Source organism: Oncorhynchus clarkii, chromosome 20 (genome assembly GCF_045791955.1).
Source record: "Oncorhynchus clarkii lewisi isolate Uvic-CL-2024 chromosome 20, UVic_Ocla_1.0, whole genome shotgun sequence".
Lineage (NCBI taxonomy): Eukaryota > Metazoa > Chordata > Actinopteri > Salmoniformes > Salmonidae > Oncorhynchus > Oncorhynchus clarkii.
The window spans coordinates 77,234,412-77,258,679 of NC_092166.1; the positions used below are offsets into that span (position 1 = coordinate 77,234,412).

A 24,268-nucleotide genomic window follows, 5' to 3' on the forward strand; every position below is an offset into this window, starting at 1 on the left:
CACACATCAACACAGTCGCGAAGAGGGCAGGACAACGCCTCTTCTCCCTAAGGAGGCTAAAAAGATTTGGCATAGCCCTTCAGATCCTGAAAAAGGTATACAGCTGCACCATTGAGAGCCTCTTAACAGGCTGCATCACCTCTTGGTATGGCAAGTGCTTGGCATCCGACCGTAAGGTGCTACAGAGGGTAGTGCGTATGGCCCAGGTCATCACTGTGGCTGAGCTCCCTGCCATCCAGGACCTCTATACCAGGCGGTGTCAGAGGAAGGCCCTAAAAATTGTTAAAGACTCTAGTCACCCAAGTGATAGACTGTTCTCTCTGCTACCACACGGCAAGCGGTACCGATGCACCAAAAACCCTGAACAGCTTCTATCCCCAAGCCATAAGACTGCTAAATAGTTAGTTAAATAGTTAACCAAATAGCTACCCGGATCTCTGCATTGACCATTTTTGCACTAACTTCTTTTGACTCATCACATATGCTGTTGCTACTATTTATTATCTATCCTGTTGCCTAGTCACTTTATTCCTAGTTTTTGTACATATCTACCTCAATTAGCTCGTACCTCTGCACGCTGACTCTGTACTGGTACCCCGTGTATATAGTTATTGTTACTCATTGTGTATTTGTTATTACTTTTATTATTACATGTTTTACTTTTCTATTATTTCACTATTTTCTTTCTCTCTGGGAAGACTAACATTTCAATGTGACGAATAACATTTGATTTGATTTGATTACCATAGTCTCTCCAGCAGGAGGGGATCTCCTGCAGCGGGAAAGGGGGGATTAACCTTTTTTGTGCCTCCCAATGGATATACGTGTAGCCATGCCCCGAGCAATGCCTTCTACAAGCCTGTAATGAACTCAGCTAGTGTCACAACAACAGGCTTAGAAAAGGTCAGGCAACTAGGGAGTCATGTGGCTTTAAGGCAAAATGTCTATGCTAAGATATCATTCTGAATGTATTAGTTCACGTGGTTCACCACTGCCGCACTCCTCTAAGCCAAGGTTTTAAATGCAACAAAAAAATGGTTGTCTAGGCCATCTAGCGAATAAATAAATAATGATGTCAGAGAACACCTGGTGACGGTTGTGTATGACTCATGGAATCTAAAGGAAAATACAATGGTAATTTAACTCCATTTTGAGCTGGGTTGTCCAAATGGCACAGGCACTGAGTCATCTTTAACATCGGTGAAATGTCTCCAAATCAGTAATCAGTGACATTAGGAGGGAATAAGAGAGAGGCCGTATCGTGTGCAGTGGCACGTTAAGATGCACAGTTTCCCCTTCATCGTTGTGTGGTCCGCCTTTACATCCTTGACATCCTCACCATTATAATCAGTCTTTTTATTCTTCTTTTAGTTACAAATCCATTAGGATAATTCTCTTAATTAAACTGTCGGAAATGCTTTGTGTTCTCTGTCGCCTTCCTTTTTGCATTATGTATCATACAGGATTAATCACACTTAATCAAATACCAATTCGATTACAATTGAATGAGGCTTATCTTTTCTGTTTACCACTATCCCCCTATTACCACTATTAACAGTAGAATGTGCAAATGATGAGGAAATGCTGTTGAAAAATGGTAATTGTGATATTTGTTGAGAAGGCCACTTCACAGTAGCTGCTGTTGTTGCATAGTTTGGTATTCCTTGCCTCAAATTGATTTCAGATTGTGGCTTTAATTGCTTTTGCCGTGGATACTTACATTTGAAGCGTGATTCATTTGTGATCGATGGAAATATTTAATAATTCATCATACTTCAAATGTAAGTATTCACTGCAAAAGTAATTAAATGCACAATCTGAAATACATTTTATAGGACTCCAAAGATCAAATCAAATTGTATTCATCACATGCTTCATAAACAATAGGTGTAGACTAACAGTGAAATGCTTACTTACAGGCCCTTCCCAATAATGTAAAGAGAAAAAAATTTAAATAATATAAAAATAATAAAACAAAGAATAAATACACAATAGTTTGGCTATGTACACGGTATACCAGTACTGAGTCGCTGTGCAGGGGTACGCGGTAATTGGGGTAGACATGTACATATACTGTAGGTAGGGATAAAGTGACTAGGCAACATGACAGGTAATAAACAGTAGCAGCAGCGTATGTGATGAGTCAAAAGAGTCAATGCAGATAGCCCGGGTAGTTGCTCATTTACTGTTGCCGTCGCTCGATAGCGACAGTTTATGTCTGTATAGCTCTCATTCTGTGTCCATTGTGGCTATTGATTGGGTTTATGTCTATATACCACTCTCATTATGTGGCCGTTGTGGCTATTGATTGGGTTTATGTCTATATACCTCTCTCATTCTGAGGCCATTGTGGCTATCGATGGGGTTTTGTTTCATCATGTTTAGAGATGATTGCCAAATGGTTAATGTAAAAAAATATATGGTAAATTGTATTTCAAGATTGGTTTTCCATCTCTACAAAACATAAAATTACCCTGCTTCCCGGCTGAAAGTTCACATCAAGAATTGCTTTAATCATAAGGTTCTAGACTGCCTAATAATACTAAATGTGCCAGATTCAATCCCGCAAAGTGCATTTTAAGCTCATCTGTGACTTATCTGACAAGCTCTGGAAACACTGGAGATGCCGTCTCACTAATAGAGATGATGGACCTCTGAATAGCTGGACAGCGGATGAGCTTTACAGAGCTGTCAAACTTCATCCAGAAATTATTAGTCAAGTCATTCAAGCGCAAAGGAGCATTTTACAGACTGCAATCATCAGCATAATGTACTCAGACAATTTTATGCCCGCCCGTTCTGCCATACTTTGCTGGATCCCATAGCATTACAGAAACCGATTGCAAACTTGGTAGCTCACTGACATGATTTGCAGGTGAACATATCTTAATGTATATCAAGTCAGTATTTTGCAGGAGAGCTTTAGTCATTTCATCAGAGTTATTCATGTGATTGATTATAAACGTGTTAAGTCAGTCTATGTTTTGTCATGAATGAGTGAAGGGTATATTGCTGTCTCATAGCATAGCTATACATTCTGTGAAGATGGCCTCCGAAGATACAAATGTAATAATAGGGTTGCAGAATTCTGGAAACGTTCCGCGGTTTTCCAGAAACCCTGGTTGGAGAATTTCAGATTTCCTGTTTATTCCCTCCTGATGGCAGGAATTTTCCAACAAGGGTTTATAGAAAACCTATTTATTTTTTATTACCAGGTTTTTGCAACGCTATGTGTGACATCGATGAAGAGAATAAAAATAATTGCTTTCTCTAACTATGTCACAGAACTTGTGAGCTGGGGTTTGAACATAATATCCTGAAAATATAAAAGCTGGTGTCTCAACAGAATATGTTGCTGTATCTTTAATCTGCCCAGGGGAGTTTCAACATTTCTTTATTAAACTGACCAATGCCCAAGACACCAGAGATTTATTGCTATTATAAAGTTTGACACAAGTGATGAATGACACTGTTTCAGGTTATATAACCGCATATACGCTATTTTTCAACCACATGTTTGCTTACTCATGATGAACACTGTGTTCTGATTTTCAGCAGCCTGAGCCAAAGCATATCATCCAAAAACATAGGATATCTACCACCCTGATCAAATCAAATTGTATTTGTCACGTGCGCTGAATACAACAGTGAAATTCTTACTTACAAGCCCTAACCAACAATGCCGTTTAAAAATATATACAGTATATATCTATATATATATGAATAAGAAGTAAAAGTAGCAAATAATTACAGAGCAGCAGTAAAATAACAATAGCGAGGCTATATAGAGGGGGTACTGGTACAGAGTCAATGTGCGGGGGCACCGGTTAGTCAAGGTAATTGAGGTAATATGTACATGTAGGTAGAGTTATCAAAGTGACTATGCATAGATGGTTCCCTTTGAGCTCTGTAGACTTTTACCATTTTTACTTTTCCTATCTGTGGTGGTATGGTTGACTGCCCCTTGGAAACATTTGATGAGAGCTCTCCCCTGGGAGCTCAGATACTGAAGAACAGAAACAAACTTCAGTGACCATTGTCTGTTAGAATTTCAAAGCATGTTTTTTTTTATACCCCTTCCCCCCTTTCCCCTCTTTTCATTTGGTTGACCTCCAAAAAGGAAAGTATTTTATAGAGGAGGAAAAATGTCCATAGAATAGTGAACAGCTGTTCACCTTATTCTGTTTTGGCCATTGATACAAACTGTAGTCACTTGACAAACCAACCCTCCAGAAAACATCCATATATATTCAGAATTGCAAATGGAACTTCTTTCAACAGTGAGATGAATGTAGATTTCTCCTGTGTGATGTATTTCAGGTACAACTGCTCCAGCCTTGCTGAACAGTACCTCCAACCAGCTCTACCTCCACTTCCAGAGTGATATCAGTGTTGTTGCTGCTGGATTCCACCTTGAGTACAAAAGTGAGTACACTGTGTATCATCTGTCTCAGCATGAAACCTTCATTTTCTCCATATCCTCTGACCCTGTGAAATAAAGGAATCTACAAGATTTCCTCTTGGCTAATAAAATGTTGCTTACTTCTCTCTCTCTCTCTCTCTCTCTCTCTCTCTCTCTCTCTTTCTCTCTCTCTCTCTCTCTCTCTCTCTCTCTCTCTCTCTCTCTCTTTCTCTCTCTCTCTCTTTCTCTCTCTCTCTCTCTCTCTCTCTCTCTCACTCTCTCTCTCTCTCTCTCTCTCCTCTCTCTCTTTCTCTCTCTCCTCTCTCTCCTCTCTCTCTCCTTCCTTCTGGAACATGTAGTAGCATCACCTACAGTGCAGCTAACACTCTGAATCAAAAGCACTCAACGGGGCATTCTACTTTTATAATGTTAAAAATGAAGCAGCTCTGGGTGAGGCATGTGCATTTTGACATTTAAAAGCTTTAGAAAAATTACCAAAGCTGTCAGCATAAATGGTTCAACAAGTACAGCATAATTCACTGATAACAATTCTGTTAACGAAAAAATAAATACCAAGGAAACTAGCTGATAAAATCCAATTTCTCTACCTTTTACCATGGGTTGGAGCCTGATGGGAATTCCTCTTTTCAACTCTGAAATGGGCTCCCAATCTGTACTGTGTGGACACTGATAGCATCAGAGATAGTCTGTCTCTCTGGCCGCTTGCCTCATCTGCCTCTGTCTCAACAGAAGAAACAGTGCCCTTTAGCTGCTGTGGACAGTCCTGATGTAAACCATTTTACCTTATTCATTCTTACACCTCAACATCCTCTGCTACTATCTCTAAGTCCTCTCAGTGGGGATCCCAATTCGGCTATTTCCCCTCTCTCAGCCCACTTAAAAGTGTATCCCCCATGTGCAGCCTATGTGCTATGTGATACGGCAGGTTTGTTCAACTGGCGGCCCGCGGGCCAGATCCGGCCCATTTATTAATCCCTTTGATCAATTCTTAACATTAAGAAATTATCTGCAAAAAAATCCCTTCCAAAATCCGGCTTTCAGTGCCAAACACTCTCACATTACATACGCTCACATACACAAAACACACACACGTACATGCATATTGACGCCACACACACACACACTCACACATAGACACACTTTCACAATCTTCACATACACTGCTACTACTCTGTTTATTATCTATCCTGATTGCCTAGTCACTTTTAACCCTACCTACATGTACATATTACCTCAATTACCTCAACTACCTTGTACCCCTGCACATTGACTCGGTACCGGTACTCCTTGTATATAGCCTCGTTATTGTATTGTGTTACTATTTTTTTCTTATTTGCAAATGTTTCTTACTTTTTAACTCTGCGTTGTTGGGAAAGGGCTCGTAAGTAAGCATTTCACTGTAAAGCATACCTGTTGTATTTTGTGACAAATACAATACACACCACTACTGTGGTTGTCTATACAGTAGTGTGGTTTCTAGCAGTTTCTAACATTTTTGTTGTGGTTTCTAGCCCCTATGTGGCATGTTGATTTATTTGAGTTTTTTTCACATGAATTTGTGGCTCTAGCATTTGAACGGTTTATGCTAAAAATATTATGACCTCATTCTTAAAAGCTACAACTCTCAGGAACTCGTACCTGCCTTTTCTGATAACCCTAACCCTTCTGTTTCCCTGTCTGATAACCCTAACCGTTCTGTTTCCCTGTCTGATAACCCTAACCCTTCTGTTTCCCTGTCTGATAACCCTAACCCTTCTGATAACCCTAACCCTTCTGTTTCCCTGTCTGATAACCCTAACCCTTCTGTTTCCCTGTCTGATAACCCTAACCCTTCTGTTTCCCTGTCTGATAACCCTAACCCTTCTGTTTTGCTGTCTGATAACCCTAACCCATCTGTTTCCCTGTCTGATAACCCTAACCCTTCTGATAACCCTAACCCTTCTGTTTCCCTGTCTGATAACCCTAACCCTTCTGTTTCCCTGTCTGATAACCCTAACCCTTCTGTTTCCCTGTCTGATAACCCTAACCCTTCTGTTTCCCTGTCTGATAACCCTAACCAATCTGTTTCCCTGTCTGATAACCCTAACCCTTCTGTTTCCCTGTCTAATGGGAGGGAAACAGGGGCTCATTTATAACACACCTAATGACTGAGGGAAATCAATTCAATGCATACTTCCTTCACACTGGAATTTGGCATTTAGAAATAAATGAACATAGAAATAATAAACTAGAACCCCACATAGAAATAATAAACTAGAATACCCCCCAGTCACGCCCAGTCATGCTTAGTTTTCTGATTTTTTTTATGTGACCTAATTACTTTAAAGAAGCTTTTAATAGTTGTTTAAATAAAAACAAATAATGGTGTTGTGTCTTTGGCTATGCCGGATTAAGTGATATGACATGCTATTCTATAAAATAATTTATCCGTAATTAATATTACCTGATTGAGCTAATCATGTAAATGTAATTAACTAAAGAGTCGGGGCACCACGAAATAATATTTATAGAGCTGTTATCTTCCGAAGAAACTCTTAAAAACAATAGCAGTCAATATTAATCGTCATCTTAATTCAGTCTCATCTGAAAGTTGTAAATTCTTGGCCATTTGGCAATCTGCACAAACCCTGTTGAATCAGCAATGCAAAATTGGGTTTCATTATTTATTTACTAAATACCTAACTAATCACACAGAATTAGACATACACATTAAATCATAACTTGATTACAAATTACGTCATAAAGGAAAACGTCCCTAGCGGGCAGAAAAGATATGACAGGTGCTTACACAAAAGAAAAGGGCTGGGTTTGAGTGAAAAAGCAGGACGACTGAGTAACAAAGGAAGAAGCTGTGCTATCGTAAATACAGAATCACATTTTAGAAGCTAAAATCACATTTCATGCCATCACGAATAAGTTCATATTCAAACATTTCAATTGAACAACAATTCCATGTGAATCTGATAACTCTGATGTGTAGACTTTCCGCTGTAAAGTTTATGTCATCTTATCATTGATGAGAACGTCTTAGATGACAACCGAACTGACATCATATCCATTAAGTACCACCGCATATGTTCAATTGGTCGGATTACCAGAATATAGTTAATTTCCCCCCACCTTCTGATGTTCCCAGAATCTCTATGTTAACCAAGGAGTTTGCAAATGTAACATCAGTAGGGTAGAGAGAGGAAAAAGGGGGGAAGAGGTATTTATGACTGTCATAAACCTACCCCCAGGCCAACGTCATGACAGTGGTGAGCGAGAGTTGCGCCTTTACCTTTTCAATGATGATAAAACATATTGGTTTGCACCTCGACTCAAGTTGACTGAGCGTCCTCCACTTCTTTCCTGATTACTTTTAGCAACATTTAATATGAAGAAAAGTGCTTTATTGGTGTGTGTGCGTTGCTTTTTTATACAGTTCTTCCGAAGCATGTGGAAGTAATAATAACCCTTTTTTACATCTGGCCGCCATAAGTATATAGTTGAATAGTCCAGTCAAACAGCATCAATCGTAAGGGATCTAACCAGGAAACGTACCAACGTTTTTTAATCAGTCTTATCTTGATTAGAGATTGATTATTTCTCTCACCGCTGCATGAAGAGGAGATATTTAACACAGGGCATGACTCCTTCTGGTCACTACACAACCATACATGCTAGATTAGGCTTGTTAACCCAGGAGTCCTTGCTCAGTTGCCAACCTGGAACCTCCTTAATACAATCATTGCGACGGCAACCTCGTTTAACCCTTCGCCTCTCCATAGCAACACTTCCCTTTCCAAGTCGTTGTTGTAAATGAGAATGTCTCCTCAATCAATCGATCTGTTCAAATGAAGCTAAAACATGGCAAAAAATCTCATGTGGCCCTTACTAATAGCTTTGGACAAAACTGAGACATGCTGAGAATGTCAGGATGTTACAAATTAAAGAAGTTTATGCCAATTTAGTATGTATTCTTTGCCAATTGTCTTCTATATTAATACACGTCATTGGCAGGATGTCTTCCTGGAAGCGTTATGCCTGATATAGCCATGCCATTTCTAGAATGTTATGCAGAATAGGGGAGAGCCAGTGTTTTGTAAAGGAGATCAACTGTATAATTAACCAATCAGGCACGAGGAGGTGTGGTATATGCAGTGGTGTAAAGTACTTAAGTAAAAATCATTTAAAGTATTTTGGGGTATCTGTACTTTATTTTAACTATTTTATATTTTGGCCTACTTTTACTTCACTACATTCATAAAGAAAAGAATGTACTTTTTTCTCCGTACATTTTCCCTGACACCCAAAAGTACGTATTGCATTTTGACAGGAAAATGTCCAATTCACACACTTATCAAGAGAACATCCCTGGTCATCCCTACTGCCTCTGATCAGGCGGTCTCACTAAACACACATGCTTCGATTGTGTTGGAGTGTGCCCCTGGCTATCCGTCAATTTAAAATAAACAAGAAAATGGTGCCGTCTGGTTTTACTTTTGATACTTAAGTATATTTAAAACCAAATACTTTTAGACTTTTACTCAAGTAGTGTATCACTGGGTGACTTTTTAAGGTATCTTTACTTTTACACCACTGTGTATATGGCCAATATACCACGGCTAAGAACTGTTCTTATGTATGACGCAATAGCAGAGTGCCTGGATACAGCCCTTAGCTGTGGTATTGTCCATATACTACAAACACCCGATGTGCCTTATTGCTATTATAAACTGGTTACCAACGTGATTAGAACAGTAAAAAGAAAAGTTTTGTCATACCCGTGGTATATATAATATCAATTTTACCTAGAGCTACGTGTACTGTAAAAGTAGATATCATTAAATAAGAATAGCTTTGTGACTTTTTGTCAGAACAAGAGGAGCTTGTTATATTTGCATAGAGATGGTTGTCATTGACTTTTAGGTTCATCCTGAATGTTTACCGTTGGATGACTGTGGCTGCATCTTCATGATCCTAGACTGAATCTGGCTTGTGCACGGTAGTTACGAAGTTCCACATCTAAAATGAGATTCACGCCACGTGTTTTTATCACACATCAAGATGGTGAATTTGTTAGAGCTTGGGTGAGGAGACAAGTGTATTAAATGTTTGACTTTCTGGATCTTGAAGGCTAAATTCCTGCCTGGATCAGTCCGTTGGTTGTAGAGAAAATGTCAGATTTTTTCCCTCAAGGGTTATCATTTATCCTCTGAGAGAGAGACTATGGCCATGTGGCATTTTATTGATTTATTCTGCAGAAAAACACTTCAAATGGTTGGTATGTGTAACGTGTGTCAGCTAGATGGAATTGGAATTAACAAGTGGTATTGATCTAACGTTAAATAAATGTGTTAGTAGTTTGGTACAAGCCAGGGTTCTGATGCCTTAGCATTTAAAGAAATGCCCAGTGCTCTTTTTGTGGTTCACTGTTTTTTGACCAGTTGCATACTGTACATTTCCGCTCACTCCCTCCTGAACAGGAGTACATGCTCCTTAGAATATATTGAAAGTAACTTGCTCCGAATTCTGCTGTGAATTCTCCTTGAACCAAAGCTAATGTTTAATCTCCCTAGTCTCGCCCTAGCCGCCCACAGCCATTTGGGCTTCCCTGTTTGAAACAGTCACCTACACATTAGCAGTGTGACAGTGTCTGTTGGCTTTTGTTGTGTTGGGTAATGTAGGCATCGCAGGTGACAGTCCTTTGCTATTGATGGGTAGAAAAATAATGAGAGAGTTTTACACACACTCACAACTGCACGGTGCTACCTGCTGAGTGGTGCAATCCAAACAAGACAAATTTATACAGGATCTCCTTTCATTGGCTTGACGAATGTTGTTGTCATGGCAACATACTCTCTCACTGTCTCCTCCTGCAGTGCGTACAGTTTTAACCCACTGGAAGATGTTTTCAAGAAATGAACAAAATCACAATGCATATTTAAATAACACGGATCAGTGGGTATGCTATTTTCAGATTTTTTTTTATAACAATACTGTTTTAGCGTTCTAAATGTAGAAGCATAGAGACAAAGGTTACACACTACAGCACAAAATACACTTTTAGTTTCATGACGTTGTCAGTACCCTGTGCCCCTTGGTACCTGACTGTGGTTATGTATCTGCATTACCTTCCTATGACTGGGGGTTTATAACCATCCAAATGACAAATTATTTAACTATAGAAAACTTAACAAACGTACAAAAATCCAAAACCAATAATCATATTGTCTATCTTAATAGCTATAAGCTATACCAGAGCCTGTTAACAGCATACAATAATCATATCCACTTGGCTTTACAATACTCGCCAATGTGTTTGCCTCTTCTTGCTCCAGCTTTGAGGAATACTGTTCTCTGAAACATGAAAACAGGATCACCACACTGAGTATTGAAGACCAATCATTCATGTGATGTGCAACATCAAGTACTTTATCTAAGCAGGCATGATGAGGCCTTTTTTATGTTTCTGCTCCATCTAGCCGTTGGTCTCACTGCCTGTCCGGAGCCAGTGGTGCCTGCCAATGGCATCAAAACAGCGGACAGGTACATGGTCAATGAGGTGGTGTCATTCAGCTGTGAACCAGGATATATGCTGCAGGTGAGAGCTGTACTGTGTTCCCACTGCTGTGTCAACGTGCTGCTAAGCTTTATCCCCTAAGTCAATGTGTAAAGACATTGTGTGATGTGTCGCATGTCTAGTATGCAAAGTCAACTCAGCAAACTTTGATTTGTCTTTGAGTTCAGTGTGCTGAGAACCCCCTACCTTCACATTATAGAGAGAAACCCCCTACTTTCACATTATAGAGAGAAACCCCCTACATTCTCACATCTGAGAGAGAAACCCCCTACCTTTACATTATAGAGATAAACCCCCTACCTTCACATTATAGAGAGAAACCCCCTACCTTCACATTATAGAGAGAAACCCCCAACCTTCTCATTATAGAGAGAAACCCCCTACCTTCTCATCTGAGAGAGAAACCCCCTACCTTCACATCTGAGAGAGAAACCCCCTACCTTTACATCTGAGAGAGAAACCCCCTACCTTCACATCTGAGAGAGAAACCCCCTACTTTTACATCTGAGAGAGAAACCTCCTACCTTCACATCTGAGAGAGAAACCCCCTACTTTTACATCTGAGAGAGAAACCCCCTACTTTTACATCTGAGAGAGAAACCCACTACCTTTACATCTGAGAGAGAAACATCCTACCTTTACATTATAGAGAGAAACCCCCTACCTTTACATTATAGAGAGAGAAACCCCCTACCTTCACATCTGAGAGAGAAACCCCCTGCCTTTACATCTGAGAGAGAAACATCCTACCTTTACATCTGAGAGAGAAACCCCCTGCCTTTACATTATAAAGAGAAACCCCCTACCTTTACATCTGAGAGAGAAACCCCCTGCCTTCACATTATATAGAGAAACCCCTACCATTACATTATAGAGAGAAACATCATACCTTTACATTATAGAGAGAAACATTCTACCTTTACATCTGAGAGAGAAACATCCTACCTTTACATTATAGAGAGAAACCCCCTACCCTCACATTATAGAAATAAACATCCTACCTTTGCATTACATTATAGAGAAACCCCCTACCTTTACATCTGAGAGAGAAACTAACTACCTTTACATCTGAGAGAGAAACCCCCTACCTTTACATTATAGAGAGAAACATCCTACCTTTACATTATAGAGAGAAACATCCTACCTTTAGATTATAGAGAGAAACCCCCTACCTTCACATTATAGAGAGAAACCCCCTACCTTCACATCTGAGAGAGAAACCCCCTGCCTTTACATCTGAGAGAGAAACATCCTACCTTTACATCTGAGAGAGAAACCCCCTGCCTTTACATTATAAAGAGAAACCCCCTACCTTTACATCTGAGAGAGAAACCCCCTGCCTTCACATTATATAGAGAAACCCCTACCTTTACATTATAGAGAGAAACATCCTACCTTTACATTATAGAGAGAAACCCCCTACCTTTACATCTGAGAGAGAAACCCCCTGCCTTCACATTATATAGAGAAACCCCTACCCTCACATTATAGAAATAAACATCCTACCTTTGCATTACATTATAGAGAAACCCCCTACCTTTACATCTGAGAGAGAAACTAACTACCTTTACATTATAGAGAGAAACATCCTACCTTTACATTATAGAGAGAAACATCCTACCTTTAGATTATAGAGAGAAACCCCCTACCTTCACATTATAGAGAGAAACCCCCTACCTTCACATTATAGAGAGAAACCCCCTACCTTTACATCTGAGAGAGAAACCCCCTACCTTCACATCTGAGAGAGAAACCCCCTACTTTTACATCTGAGAGAGAAACCCACTACCTTTACATCTGAGAGAGAAACCCCCTACCTTCACATCTGAGAGAGAAACCCCCTACCTTTACATCTGAGAGAGAAACCCACTACCTTTACATCTGAGAGAGAAACATCCTACCTTTACATTATAGAGAGAAACCCCCTACCTTTACATCTGAGAGAGAAACCCCCTACCCTCACATTATAGAAATAAACATCCTACCTTTACATTACATTATAGAGAGAAACCCCCTACCTTTACATCTGAGAGAGAAACCCCCTACCTTTACATTATAGAGAGAAACCCCCTACCTTTACATCTGAGAGAGAAACATCCTACCTTTACATTATAGAAAGAAACCCCTACCTTCACATCTGAGAGAGAAACCCACTACCTTTACATCTGAGAGAGAAACCCCCTACCTTTACATCTGAGAGAGAAACATCCTACCTTTACATTATAGAGAGAAACCCCCTACCTTTACATCTGAGAGAGAAACCCCCTACCTTTACATTATAGAGAGAAACCCCTACCTTCACATCTGAGAGAGAAACCCACTACCTTTACATCTGAGAGAGAAACCCCCTACCTTTACATCTGAGAGAGAAACATCCTACCTTTACATTATAGAGAGAAACCCCCTACCTTTACATTATAGAGAGAATCCCCCTACCTTTACATCTGAGAGAGAAACATCCTACCTTTACATCTGAGAGAGAAACATCCTACCTTTACATTATAGAGAGAAACCCCCTACCTTTACATCTGAGAGAGAAACCCCCTACCCTCACATTATAGAAATAAACATCCTACCTTTACATTACATTATAGAGAGAAACCCCCTACCTTTACATCTGAGAGAGAAACCCCCTACCTTTACATTATAGAGAGAAACCCCCTACCTTTACATCTGAGAGAGAAACATCCTACCTTTACATTATAGAGAGAAACCCCTACCTTCACATGTGAGAGAGAAACCCACTACCTTTACATCTGAGAGAGAAACCCACTACCTTTACATCTGAGAGAGAAACATCCTACCTTTACATTATAGAGAGAAACCCCCTACCTTTACATCTGAGAGAGAAACCCCCTACCTTTACATTATAGAGAGAAACCCCTACCTTCACATCTGAGAGAGAAACCCACTACCTTTACATCTGAGAGAGAAACCCCCTACCTTTACATTATAGAGAGAAACCCCCTACCTTTACATCTGAGAGAGAAACATCCTACCTTTACATTATAGAGAGAAACCCCTACCTTCACATGTGAGAGAGAAACCCACTACCTTTACATCTGAGAGAGAAACATCCTACCTTTACATTATAGAGAGAAACCCCCTACCTTTACATTATAGAGAGAATCCCCCTACCTTTACATCTGAGAGAGAAACATCCTACCTTTACATCTGAGAGAGAAACATCCTACCTTTACATTATAGATAGAAACCCCCTACCTTTACATCTGAGAGAGAAACCCCCTACCCTCACATTATAGAAAGAAACATCCTACCTTTACATTACATTATAGAGAGAAACCCCCTACCTTTACATCTGAGAGAGAAACCCCCTACCTTTACATTATAGAGAGAAACCCCTACCTTTACATTATAGAAAGAAACATCCTACCTTTACATCTGAGAGAGAAACCCCCTACCTTTACATCTGAGAGAGAAACATCCTACCTTTACATCTGAGAGAGAAACATCCTACCTTTACATTATAGAGAGAAACATCCTACCTTTACATCCGAGAGAGAAACATCCTACCTTTACATCTGAGAGAGAAACATCCTACCTTTACATTATAGAGAGAAACATCCTACCTTTACATTATAGAGAGAAACATCCTACCTTTACATTATAGAGAGAAACATCCTACCTTTACATCTGAGAGAGAAACCCACTACCTTTACATCTGAGAGAGAAACATCCTACCTTTACATTATAGAGAGAAACATCCTACCTTTACATTATAGAGAGAAACATCCTACCTTTACATTATAGAGAGAAACATCCTACCTTTACATTATAGAAAGAAACATCCTACTTTTACATTACATTATAGAGAGAAACCCCCTACCTTTACATCTGAGAGAGAAACATCCTACCTTTACATTATAGAGAGAAACCCCTACCTTCACATCTGAGAGAGAAACCCCCTACCTTTACATCTGAGAGAGAAACATCCTACCTTTACATTATAGAGAGAAACCCCTACCTTCACATCTGAGAGAGAAACCCCCTACCTTTACATCTGAGAGAGAAACATCCTACCTTTACATCTGAGAGAGAAACATCCTACCTTTACATTATAGAGAGAAACCCCCTACCTTTACATTATAGAGAGAAACCCCTACCTTTACATCTGAGAGAGAAACCCCCTACCTTTACATCTGAGAGAGAAACATCCTACCTTTACATTATAGAGAGAAACCCCCTACCTTTACATTATAGAGAGAATCCCCCTACCTTTACATCTGAGAGAGAAACATCCTACCTTTACATCTGAGAGAGAAACCCACTACCTTTACATCTGAGAGAGAAACATCCTACCTTTACATTATAGAGAGAAACCCCTACCTTTACATCTGAGAGAGAAACCCCCTACCTTTACATTATAGAGAGAAACCCCTACCTTTACATTATAGAAAGAAACATCCTACCTTTACATCTGAGAGAGAAACCCCCTACCTTTACATCTGAGAGAGAAACATCCTACCTTTACATCTGAGAGAGAAACATCCTACCTTTACATTATAGAGAGAAACCCCCTACCTTTACATCTGAGAGAGAAACATCCTACCTTTACATTATAGAGAGAAACATCCTACCTTTACATTATAGAGAGAAACATCCTACCTTTACATTATAGAGAGAAACATCCTACCTTTACATCTGAGAGAGAAACCCACTACCTTTACATCTGAGAGAGAAACATCCTACCTTTACAATATAGAGAGAAACATCCTTCCTTTACATCCGAGAGAGAAACCCCCTACCTTTACATCTGAGAGAGAAACCCCCTACCTTTACATTATAGAGAGAAACATCCTACCTTTACATTATAGAGAGAAACATCCTACCTTTACATTATAGAGAGAAACATCCTACCTTTACATTATAGAAAGAAACATCCTACTTTTACATTACATTATAGAGAGAAACCCCCTACCTTTACATCTGAGAGAGAATCCCCCTACCTTTACATCTGAGAGAGAAACATCCTACCTTTACATCTGAGAGAGAAACCCCCTACCTTTACATTATAGAGAGAAACCCCCTACCTTTACATCTGAGAGAGAAACATCCTACCTTTACATTATAGAGAGAAACCCCTACCTTCACATCTGAGAGAGAAACCCCCTACCTTTACATCTGAGAGAGAAACATCCTACCTTTACATTATAGAGAGAAACCCCTACCTTCACATCTGAGAGAGAAACCCCCTACCTTTACATCTGAGAGAGAAACATCCTACCTTTACATCTGAGAGAGAAACATCCTACCTTTACATTATAGAGAGAAACCCCCTACCTTTACATTATAGAGAGAAACCCCTACCTTTACATCTGAGAGAGAAACCCCCTACCTTTACATCTGAGAGAGAAACATCCTACCTTTACATTATAGAGAGAAACCCCCTACCTTTACATTATAGAGAGAATCCCCCTACCTTTACATCTGAGAGAGAAACATCCTACCTTTACAACTGAGAGAGAAACCCACTACCTTTACATCTGAGAGAGAAACATCCTACCTTTACATTATAGAGAGAAACCCCTACCTTTACATCTGAGAGAGAAACCCCCTACCTTTACATTATAGAGAGAAACCCCTACCTTTACATTATAGAAAGAAACATCCTACCTTTACATCTGAGAGAGAAACCCCCTACCTTTACATCTGAGAGAGAAACATCCTACCTTTACATCTGAGAGAGAAACATCCTACCTTTACATTATAGAGAGAAACCCCCTACCTTTACATCTGAGAGAGAAACATCCTACCTTTACATTATAGAGAGAAACATCCTACCTTTACATTATAGAGAGAAACATCCTACCTTTACATTATAGAGAGAAACATCCTACCTTTACATCTGAGAGAGAAACCCACTACCTTTACATCTGAGAGAGAAACATCCTACCTTTACATTATAGAGAGAAACATCCTTCCTTTACATCCGAGAGAGAAACCCCCTACCTTTACATCTGAGAGAGAAACCCCCTACCTTTACATTATAGAGAGAAACATCCTACCTTTACATTATAGAGAGAAACATCCTACCTTTACATTATAGAGAGAAACATCCTACCTTTACATTATAGAAAGAAACATCCTACTTTTACATTACATTATAGAGAGAAACCCCCTACCTTTACATCTGAGAGAGAATCCCCCTACCTTTACATCTGAGAGAGAAACATCCTACCTTTACATCTGAGAGAGAAACCCCCTACCTTTACATCTGAGAGAGAAACCCCCTACCCTCACTTATAGAAAGAAACATCCTACCTTTACATCTGAGAGAGAAACCCACTACCTTTACATCTGAGAGAGAAACATCCTACCTTTACATTATAGAGAGAAACCCCCTACCTTTACATTATAGAGAGAAACCCCCTACCTTTACATCTGAGAGAGAATCCCCCTACCTTTACATTATAGAGAGAAACCCCCTACCTTTACATCTGAGAGAGAAACCCCCTACCTTCACATCTGAGAGAGAAACATCCTACCTTTACATTATAGAGAGAAACATCCTACCTTTACATCTGAGAGAGAATCCCCCTACCTTTACATCTGAGAGAGAAACCCCCTACCTTTACATTATAGAGAGAAACATCCTACCTTTACATTATAGAGAGAAACATCCTACTTTTACATTACATTATAGAGAGAAACCCCTACCTTTACATCTGAGAGAGAAACCCACTACCTTTACATCTGAGAGAGAAACATCCTACCTTTACATTATAGAGAGAACCCCACTACCTTTACATCCGAGAGAGAAACCCCCTACCCTCACATTATAGAAAGAAACATCCTACCTTTACATTACATTATAGAGAGAAACCCCCTACCTTCACATTATATAAAGAAACATCCTACCTTTACATCTGAGAGAGAAACATCCTACCTTTACATTATAGAGAGAATCCCCCTACCTTTACATCTGAGAGAGAAACCCCCTACCTTTACATTATAGAGAGAAACCCCCTACCTTTACATTATAGAGAGAAACCCCCTACCTTTACATCCGAGAGAGAAACCCCCTACCTTCACATCTGAGAGAGAAACATCCTACCTTTACATTATAGAGAGAAACCCCTACCTTTACATCTGAGAGAGAAACCCCCTACCTTTACATTATAGAGAGAAACCCCCTACCTTTACATTATAGAGAGAACCCCACTACCTTTACATCTGAGAGAGAAACATCCTACCTTTACATTATAGAAAGAAACATCCTACTTTTACATCTGAGAGAGAAACCCCCTACCTTTACATTATAGAGAGAAACCCCCTACCTTTACATTATAGAAAGAAACATCCTACTTTTACATCTGAGAGAGAAACCCCCTACCTTTACATCTGAGAGAGAAACATCCTACCTTTACATCTGAGAGAGAAACATCCTACCTTTACATTATAGAGAGAAACCCCCTACCTTTACATTATAGAGAGAAACCCACTACCTTTACATCCGAGAGAGAAACCCCCTACCTTCTCATTATAGAGAGAAACCCCCTACCTTTACATTATAGAGAGAAACCCCCTACCTTTACATTATAGAGAGAAACCCACTACCTTTACATCTGAGAGAGAAACATCCTACCTTTACATTATAGAGAGAAACCCCCTACCTTTACATTATAGAGAGAAACCCCCTACCTTTACATCTGAGAGAGAAACATCCTACCTTTACATCTGAGAGAGAAACCCCCTACCTTCTCATTATAGAGAGAAACCCACTACCTTTACATCCGAGAGAGAAACCCCCTACCTTTACATCTGAGAGAGAAACATCCTACCTTTACATTATAGAGAGAAACCCCCTACCTTTACATTATAGAGAGAAACCCACTACCTTTACATCCGAGAGAGAAACCCCCTACCTTCTCATTATAGAGAGAAACCCCCTACCTTTACATTATAGAGAGAAACCCCCTACCTTTACATTATAGAGAGAAACCCACTACCTTTACATCTGAGAGAGAAACATCCTACCTTTACATTATAGAGAGAAACCCCCTACCTTTACATTATAGAGAGAAACCCCCTACCTTTACATCTGAGAGAGAAACATCCTACCTTTACATCTGAGAGAGAAACCCCCTACCTTCTCATTATAGAGAGAAACCCCCTACCTTTACATCTGAGAGAGAAACCCACTACCTTTACATCTGAGAGAGAAACATCCTACCTTTACATTATAGAAAGAAACATCCTACTTTTACATCTGAGAGAGAAACCCCCTACCTTTACATTATAGAGAGAAACCCCCTACCTTTACACTATAGAGAGAACCCCACTACCTTTACATCTGAGAGAGAAACATCCTACCTTTACATCTGAGAGAGAAACATCCTACCTTTACATTATAGAGAGAAACATCCTACCTTTACATCTGAGAGAGAAACATCCTACCTTTACATTATAGAGAGAAACATCCTACCTTTACATCTGAGAGAGAAACATCCTACCTTTACATTATAGAGAGAAACATCCTACTTTTACATTACATTATAGAGAGAAACCCCCTACCTTTACATTATAGAGAGAAACATCCTCCCTTTCTATTTTCCAGGGCCACTCTCATATATCCTGTATGCCAGGGACCGTGCGGCGCTGGAACTACCCTCCCCCTCTCTGCATTGGTAAGAACTTTAACTTGGAAGTGGTCACATTCAAGGCATTGGTTTACTGTTTCAGTATTATTCATTTTCTGCAATATTTTTTCAATGTGTGCCACACATTATGTGCATTTTTATTTTCCAGCAAAGTGCGGTGGAACAGCTGTTGACTTGGCCAATGTTATTTTAAGTCCTGGATTCCCTGGCAACTACCCTGGTAACATGGATTGTACATGGAGGATTCTTTTACCAGTTGGATATGGTGAGGAACCTGATATGATAATGATAATGATAAGAAGCCATGGTTAATTTTAGTAATGCCAGAGATAATAGATTTATTTTTATATCATTTTTGTGATAATCTCCATTAGCTGTTGCAAAAGCAGCAGCTACTCTTCCTGGGCTCCACACAAAACATGGAACATTACATAATACCAAAACCATACCATACTTCCTAAATTATTTTGCTTAGAATTCCTTACAATCAAATGCCGACCGTATTATCTTCCAAGAGAATTCTCTTCGATTATGGTCACAACCGTGTAACTGGAAACCAGAGGCTGCATTTATTGTAGCTGGGGATTTTAACAAAGCTAACCATACTGACCAATACAATTTGATTTGATTTGAATGCAGAACATTAATGGACAATATATTCAGGATTTACATCTCTCCCTGGAACTAACAAAATGTAGTTGTTGTTCTGTGACGTCTTCCTTTTGGAAATGGATCCCATTTAGTTATCCTCTTTATCTACATTTTGAGACATTTGCAGTCAGTTTAGCAATTTACATGAGAGCTGTGGGTTGCAGCCCACGTATTTGCGGTGCTTCACAGTTCAAATGACTCCAGAACAAAGTAAACACTCCAGATGTTAACAAGGTAATTGTGTGTGATTTATAAAGCTATTCAGGCTTTCGTCTGAGCACAAAGAATTCTCTCTACCTAACCCAAGAAAAATATTGTATACTGTATCCAAAAGCAATTTTCTGCCGTATCAAGCAAGAACTTCACAAGTAAGAACAAGAATGATAATTTTGTGCTGTGTGTGTGTACCAAAAATGCATTAGCTTGTGTTGTTTACAGGGCCCAATATTTAAAAAAAAATTTAATAAATGTAAAAATACACGAGGCTTTGCAGACGCTGATGACAGCGTTTAGGACAGACAGAATGGGTAGGATAAAGCATTGTGAGAAAGAGGTACATGGCTGCATAACAACAAGATTATCGTTCAAAGGATTCTCCTAAGCATCACCAAGTGGCAAATGCTTTCTTCCAGCATCAGACCTTTGCTACACTTTGAAGAACCGAACATAACATAACAGAAAAAAATTGATTGTATTGTATTCATTTCCCATTTCTGTGTCTCCCCTGGAAAAACATGAGCTGAACTCAGTATTAGATTGCTGAATAATTTCTACCAGCATAACATATTAGTGAGTTGAAGAGTTTTTCTCAACATGCAAGCATGATGTAGCTTGACAAAAAAAAGGTTGGTACAGTTGGTCAAAAGCACATTAAATGAGCCAAGGTAATGTCTGCTAAATGCATTACATGATTACAACACATTTCACAACATCACTGTTAATAGTTAACACTTTAGGTAATCTCTAGTGAACAGATCTGTCTAAACATACAGTAACTGGTACTGTAGAATCTGTCAAGAAGGAATCAATTATTTTAATTTTTTTAATTTCACCTTTATTTAACCAGGTAGGCCAGTTGAGAACAATTTCTCATTTACAACTGCGACCTGGCCAAGAAAAAGCAAAGCAGAGCGACACAAACAACACAGAGTTACACATGGAATAAACAGACACACAGTCAATAACACAATAGAAAGTATATATACAGTGTGTGAAAATGAAGTAAGATTAGGGAGGTAAGGCAATAAATAGGCCATAGTGGCGAAATAATTACAATTTCGCAATTAAACACTGGAGTGATAGATGTGCAGAAGATGAATGTGCAAGTAGAGATACTGGGGTGCAAAGGAGAAGAAAAAAAATACAATATGGGGATGAGGCAGTTGGGTGGGCTATTTACAGATGGGCTATGTACAGGTGCAATGCTCTGTAAGCTGCTCTGACAGCTGATGCTTAAAGTTAGTGAGGGAGATATGAGTCTCCAGCTTGAGTGATTTTTGCAATTCGTTCCAGTCGTCGGCAGCAGAGAACTGGAAGGAAAGGCGGCCAATGGAGGAGTTGGCTTTGGGGGGTGACCAGTGAAATATACCTGCTTGAGCACATGCTGCTATGGTGACCAGTGAGCTATGATAAGGCGGGGCTTTACCTAGCAAAAACGTATAGATGACCTGGTGCCAGTGGGTTTGGCAACAAAAATATGAAGCGATTGCCAGCCAATGAGAGCATACAGGTTGCAGTGGTGGGTAGTGGATGGGGCTTTGGTGACAAAACGGATGGCACTGTGATAGACTGCATCCAATTTGCTGAGTAGAGTGTTGGAGGCTATTCTGTGAATGACATCGCCGAAGTCAAGGATCGATAGGATAGTCAGTTTTACGAGGGTATGTTTGGCAGCATGAGTGAATGATGCTTTGTTGCGAAATAGGAAGCCGATTCTAGATTTAATTTTGGATTGGAGATGCTTGATGTGAGTCTGAAAGGAGAGTTTACAGTCTAGAAGGGCGGGCAGGTGCCGGCAGCGATCAGTTGAGGAGCATGCATTTAGTTTTACTTGTATTTAAGAGCAGTTGGAGGCCACGGAAGGAGAGTTGTATGGCATTGAAGCTCATCTGGAGGTTTGTTAACACAGTGTCCAAAGAAGGGCCAGAAGTATACAGAATGATGCGAGAATTGAAGCCTGTGGCACCCTGTGGCACCCCCACTGCCAGAGGTCCGAACAACAGGCCCTCCGATTTGACAAACAGAACTCTGTCTGAGAAGTAGTTGGTGATCCAGGCGAGGCAGTCATTTGAGAAACCAAGGCTGTTGAGTCTGCCGATAAGAATGCGGTGGTTGACAGAGTCGAAAGCCTTGGCCAGGTCGATGAATACGGCTGCACAGTATTGTCTTTTATCGGTGGTGGTTATGATATTGTTTAGGACCTTGAGCGTGGCTGAGGTGCACCCATGACCAGCTCGGGAAACCAGATTGCATAGCAAAGAAGGTACAGTGGGCATCGAAATCATTGGTGATCTGTTTGTTAACTTGGCTTTCGAAGACTTTAGAAAGGCAGGATAGGATAGATATATGTCTGTAACAGTTTGGGTCTAGGGTTTCTCTTCCTTTGAAGAGGGGGATGACTGCGGCAGCTTTCCAATCTTTAGGGATCTCAGACGATACGAAAGAGAGGTTGAACAGGTTAGTAATAAGGGTTGCAACAATTGCGGCGGATAATTTTAGAAAGAGAGGGTCCAGATTGTCTAGCCCAGCTGATTTGTAGGGGTCCAGATTTTGCAGCTCTTTCAGAACATCAGCTATCTGGATTTGGGTGAAGGGGAAATGGGGGAGGCTTCGGCAAGTTGCTGTGGGGGGTGCATAGCTGTTGACCGGGGTAGAGGTAGCCAGGTGGAAAGCATGGCCAGCTGTAGAAAAATGCTTATTGAAATTCTCGATTATCGTAGATTTATCGGTGGTGACAGTGTTTCCTAGCCTCAGTGCAGTGGGCAGCTGGGAGGAGGTGCTCTTATTCTCCATGGATTTTACAGTGTCCCAGAACTTTTAGGAATTTATGCTATAGGATGCACATTTCTTTTTGAAAAAGCTAGCCTTTGCTTTCCTAACTGCCTGTATATGTTGGTTCCTAACTTCCCTGAAAAGTTTAATATCGTTGGGGCTATTCAATGCTAATGCAGTACGCCACAGGATGTTTTTGTGCTGGTCAAGGGCAGTCAGGTCTGGAGTGAACCAAGGGCTATATCAGTTCTTAGTTCTACATTTTTTTAACGGGGCATGCTTATTCAAGATGGTGAGGATGGCCCTTTTAAAGAATAACCAGGCATCCTCTACTGACGGAATGAGGTCAATATCCTTCCAGTATACCTGGGCCAGTTCAATTAGAAAGGCTTGCTCGCTGAAGTGTTTTAGGGAGCATTTGACAGTGATGAGGTTTAGTCGTTTGACTGCGGACCCATTACGGATGCAGGCAGTGAGGCAGTGATCGCTGAGATCCTGGTTGAAGACAGCAGAGGTGTATTTAGAGGGCAGGTTGGTCAGGATGATATCTATGAGGGTGCCCGTGTTTACAGATTTAGGGTTGTACCTGGTAGGTTCCATGATAATTTGTGTGAGATTGAGGGCATCTATCTTAGATTGTAGGATGGCCGGGGGTGTTAAGCATATCCCAGTTTAGGTCACCTAACAGTATGCACTCTGAAGATAAATGGGGGGCGATTAATTCACATATGGTGTTCAGGGCACAGCTGGGGGCTGAGGGAGATCTATCACAAGCGGCAACAGTGAGAGACATATTTCTGGAAAGGTGGACTTTTAAAAGTAGAAGCTCAAACTGTTTGGGCAGTTCGAGCACAAAAATGGGATGTGTGGGCAAACGAGCAGCAATATTTCCAGTGTTTGGATTTTTCATCACTGGTTATTTGGACAAATCACGATTTCATGATTTCACAAAATCACGATCAGGTGTTAGCATCTTTTGAATTTCAGTAGGGGAGGGGACATTTGACCCATAGACTT

General features: G+C 40.1%; 1 protein-coding gene across 1 annotated transcript in view; it reads left to right on the forward strand.

Annotated features, from left to right (window-relative positions):
* Positions 1-24,268, forward strand: part of LOC139376933 (CUB and sushi domain-containing protein 1-like) — a 438,044-nt gene that overhangs the window by 372,791 nt on the left and 40,985 nt on the right. Inside the window, exons 37-40 of the mRNA XM_071119944.1 lie at positions 4,321-4,425; positions 10,891-11,009; positions 19,567-19,636; positions 19,758-19,874. Of these exons, the coding sequence (XP_070976045.1) occupies positions 4,321-4,425; positions 10,891-11,009; positions 19,567-19,636; positions 19,758-19,874 (411 nt within the window). The remainder of the gene's footprint in view (positions 1-4,320; positions 4,426-10,890; positions 11,010-19,566; positions 19,637-19,757; positions 19,875-24,268) is intronic.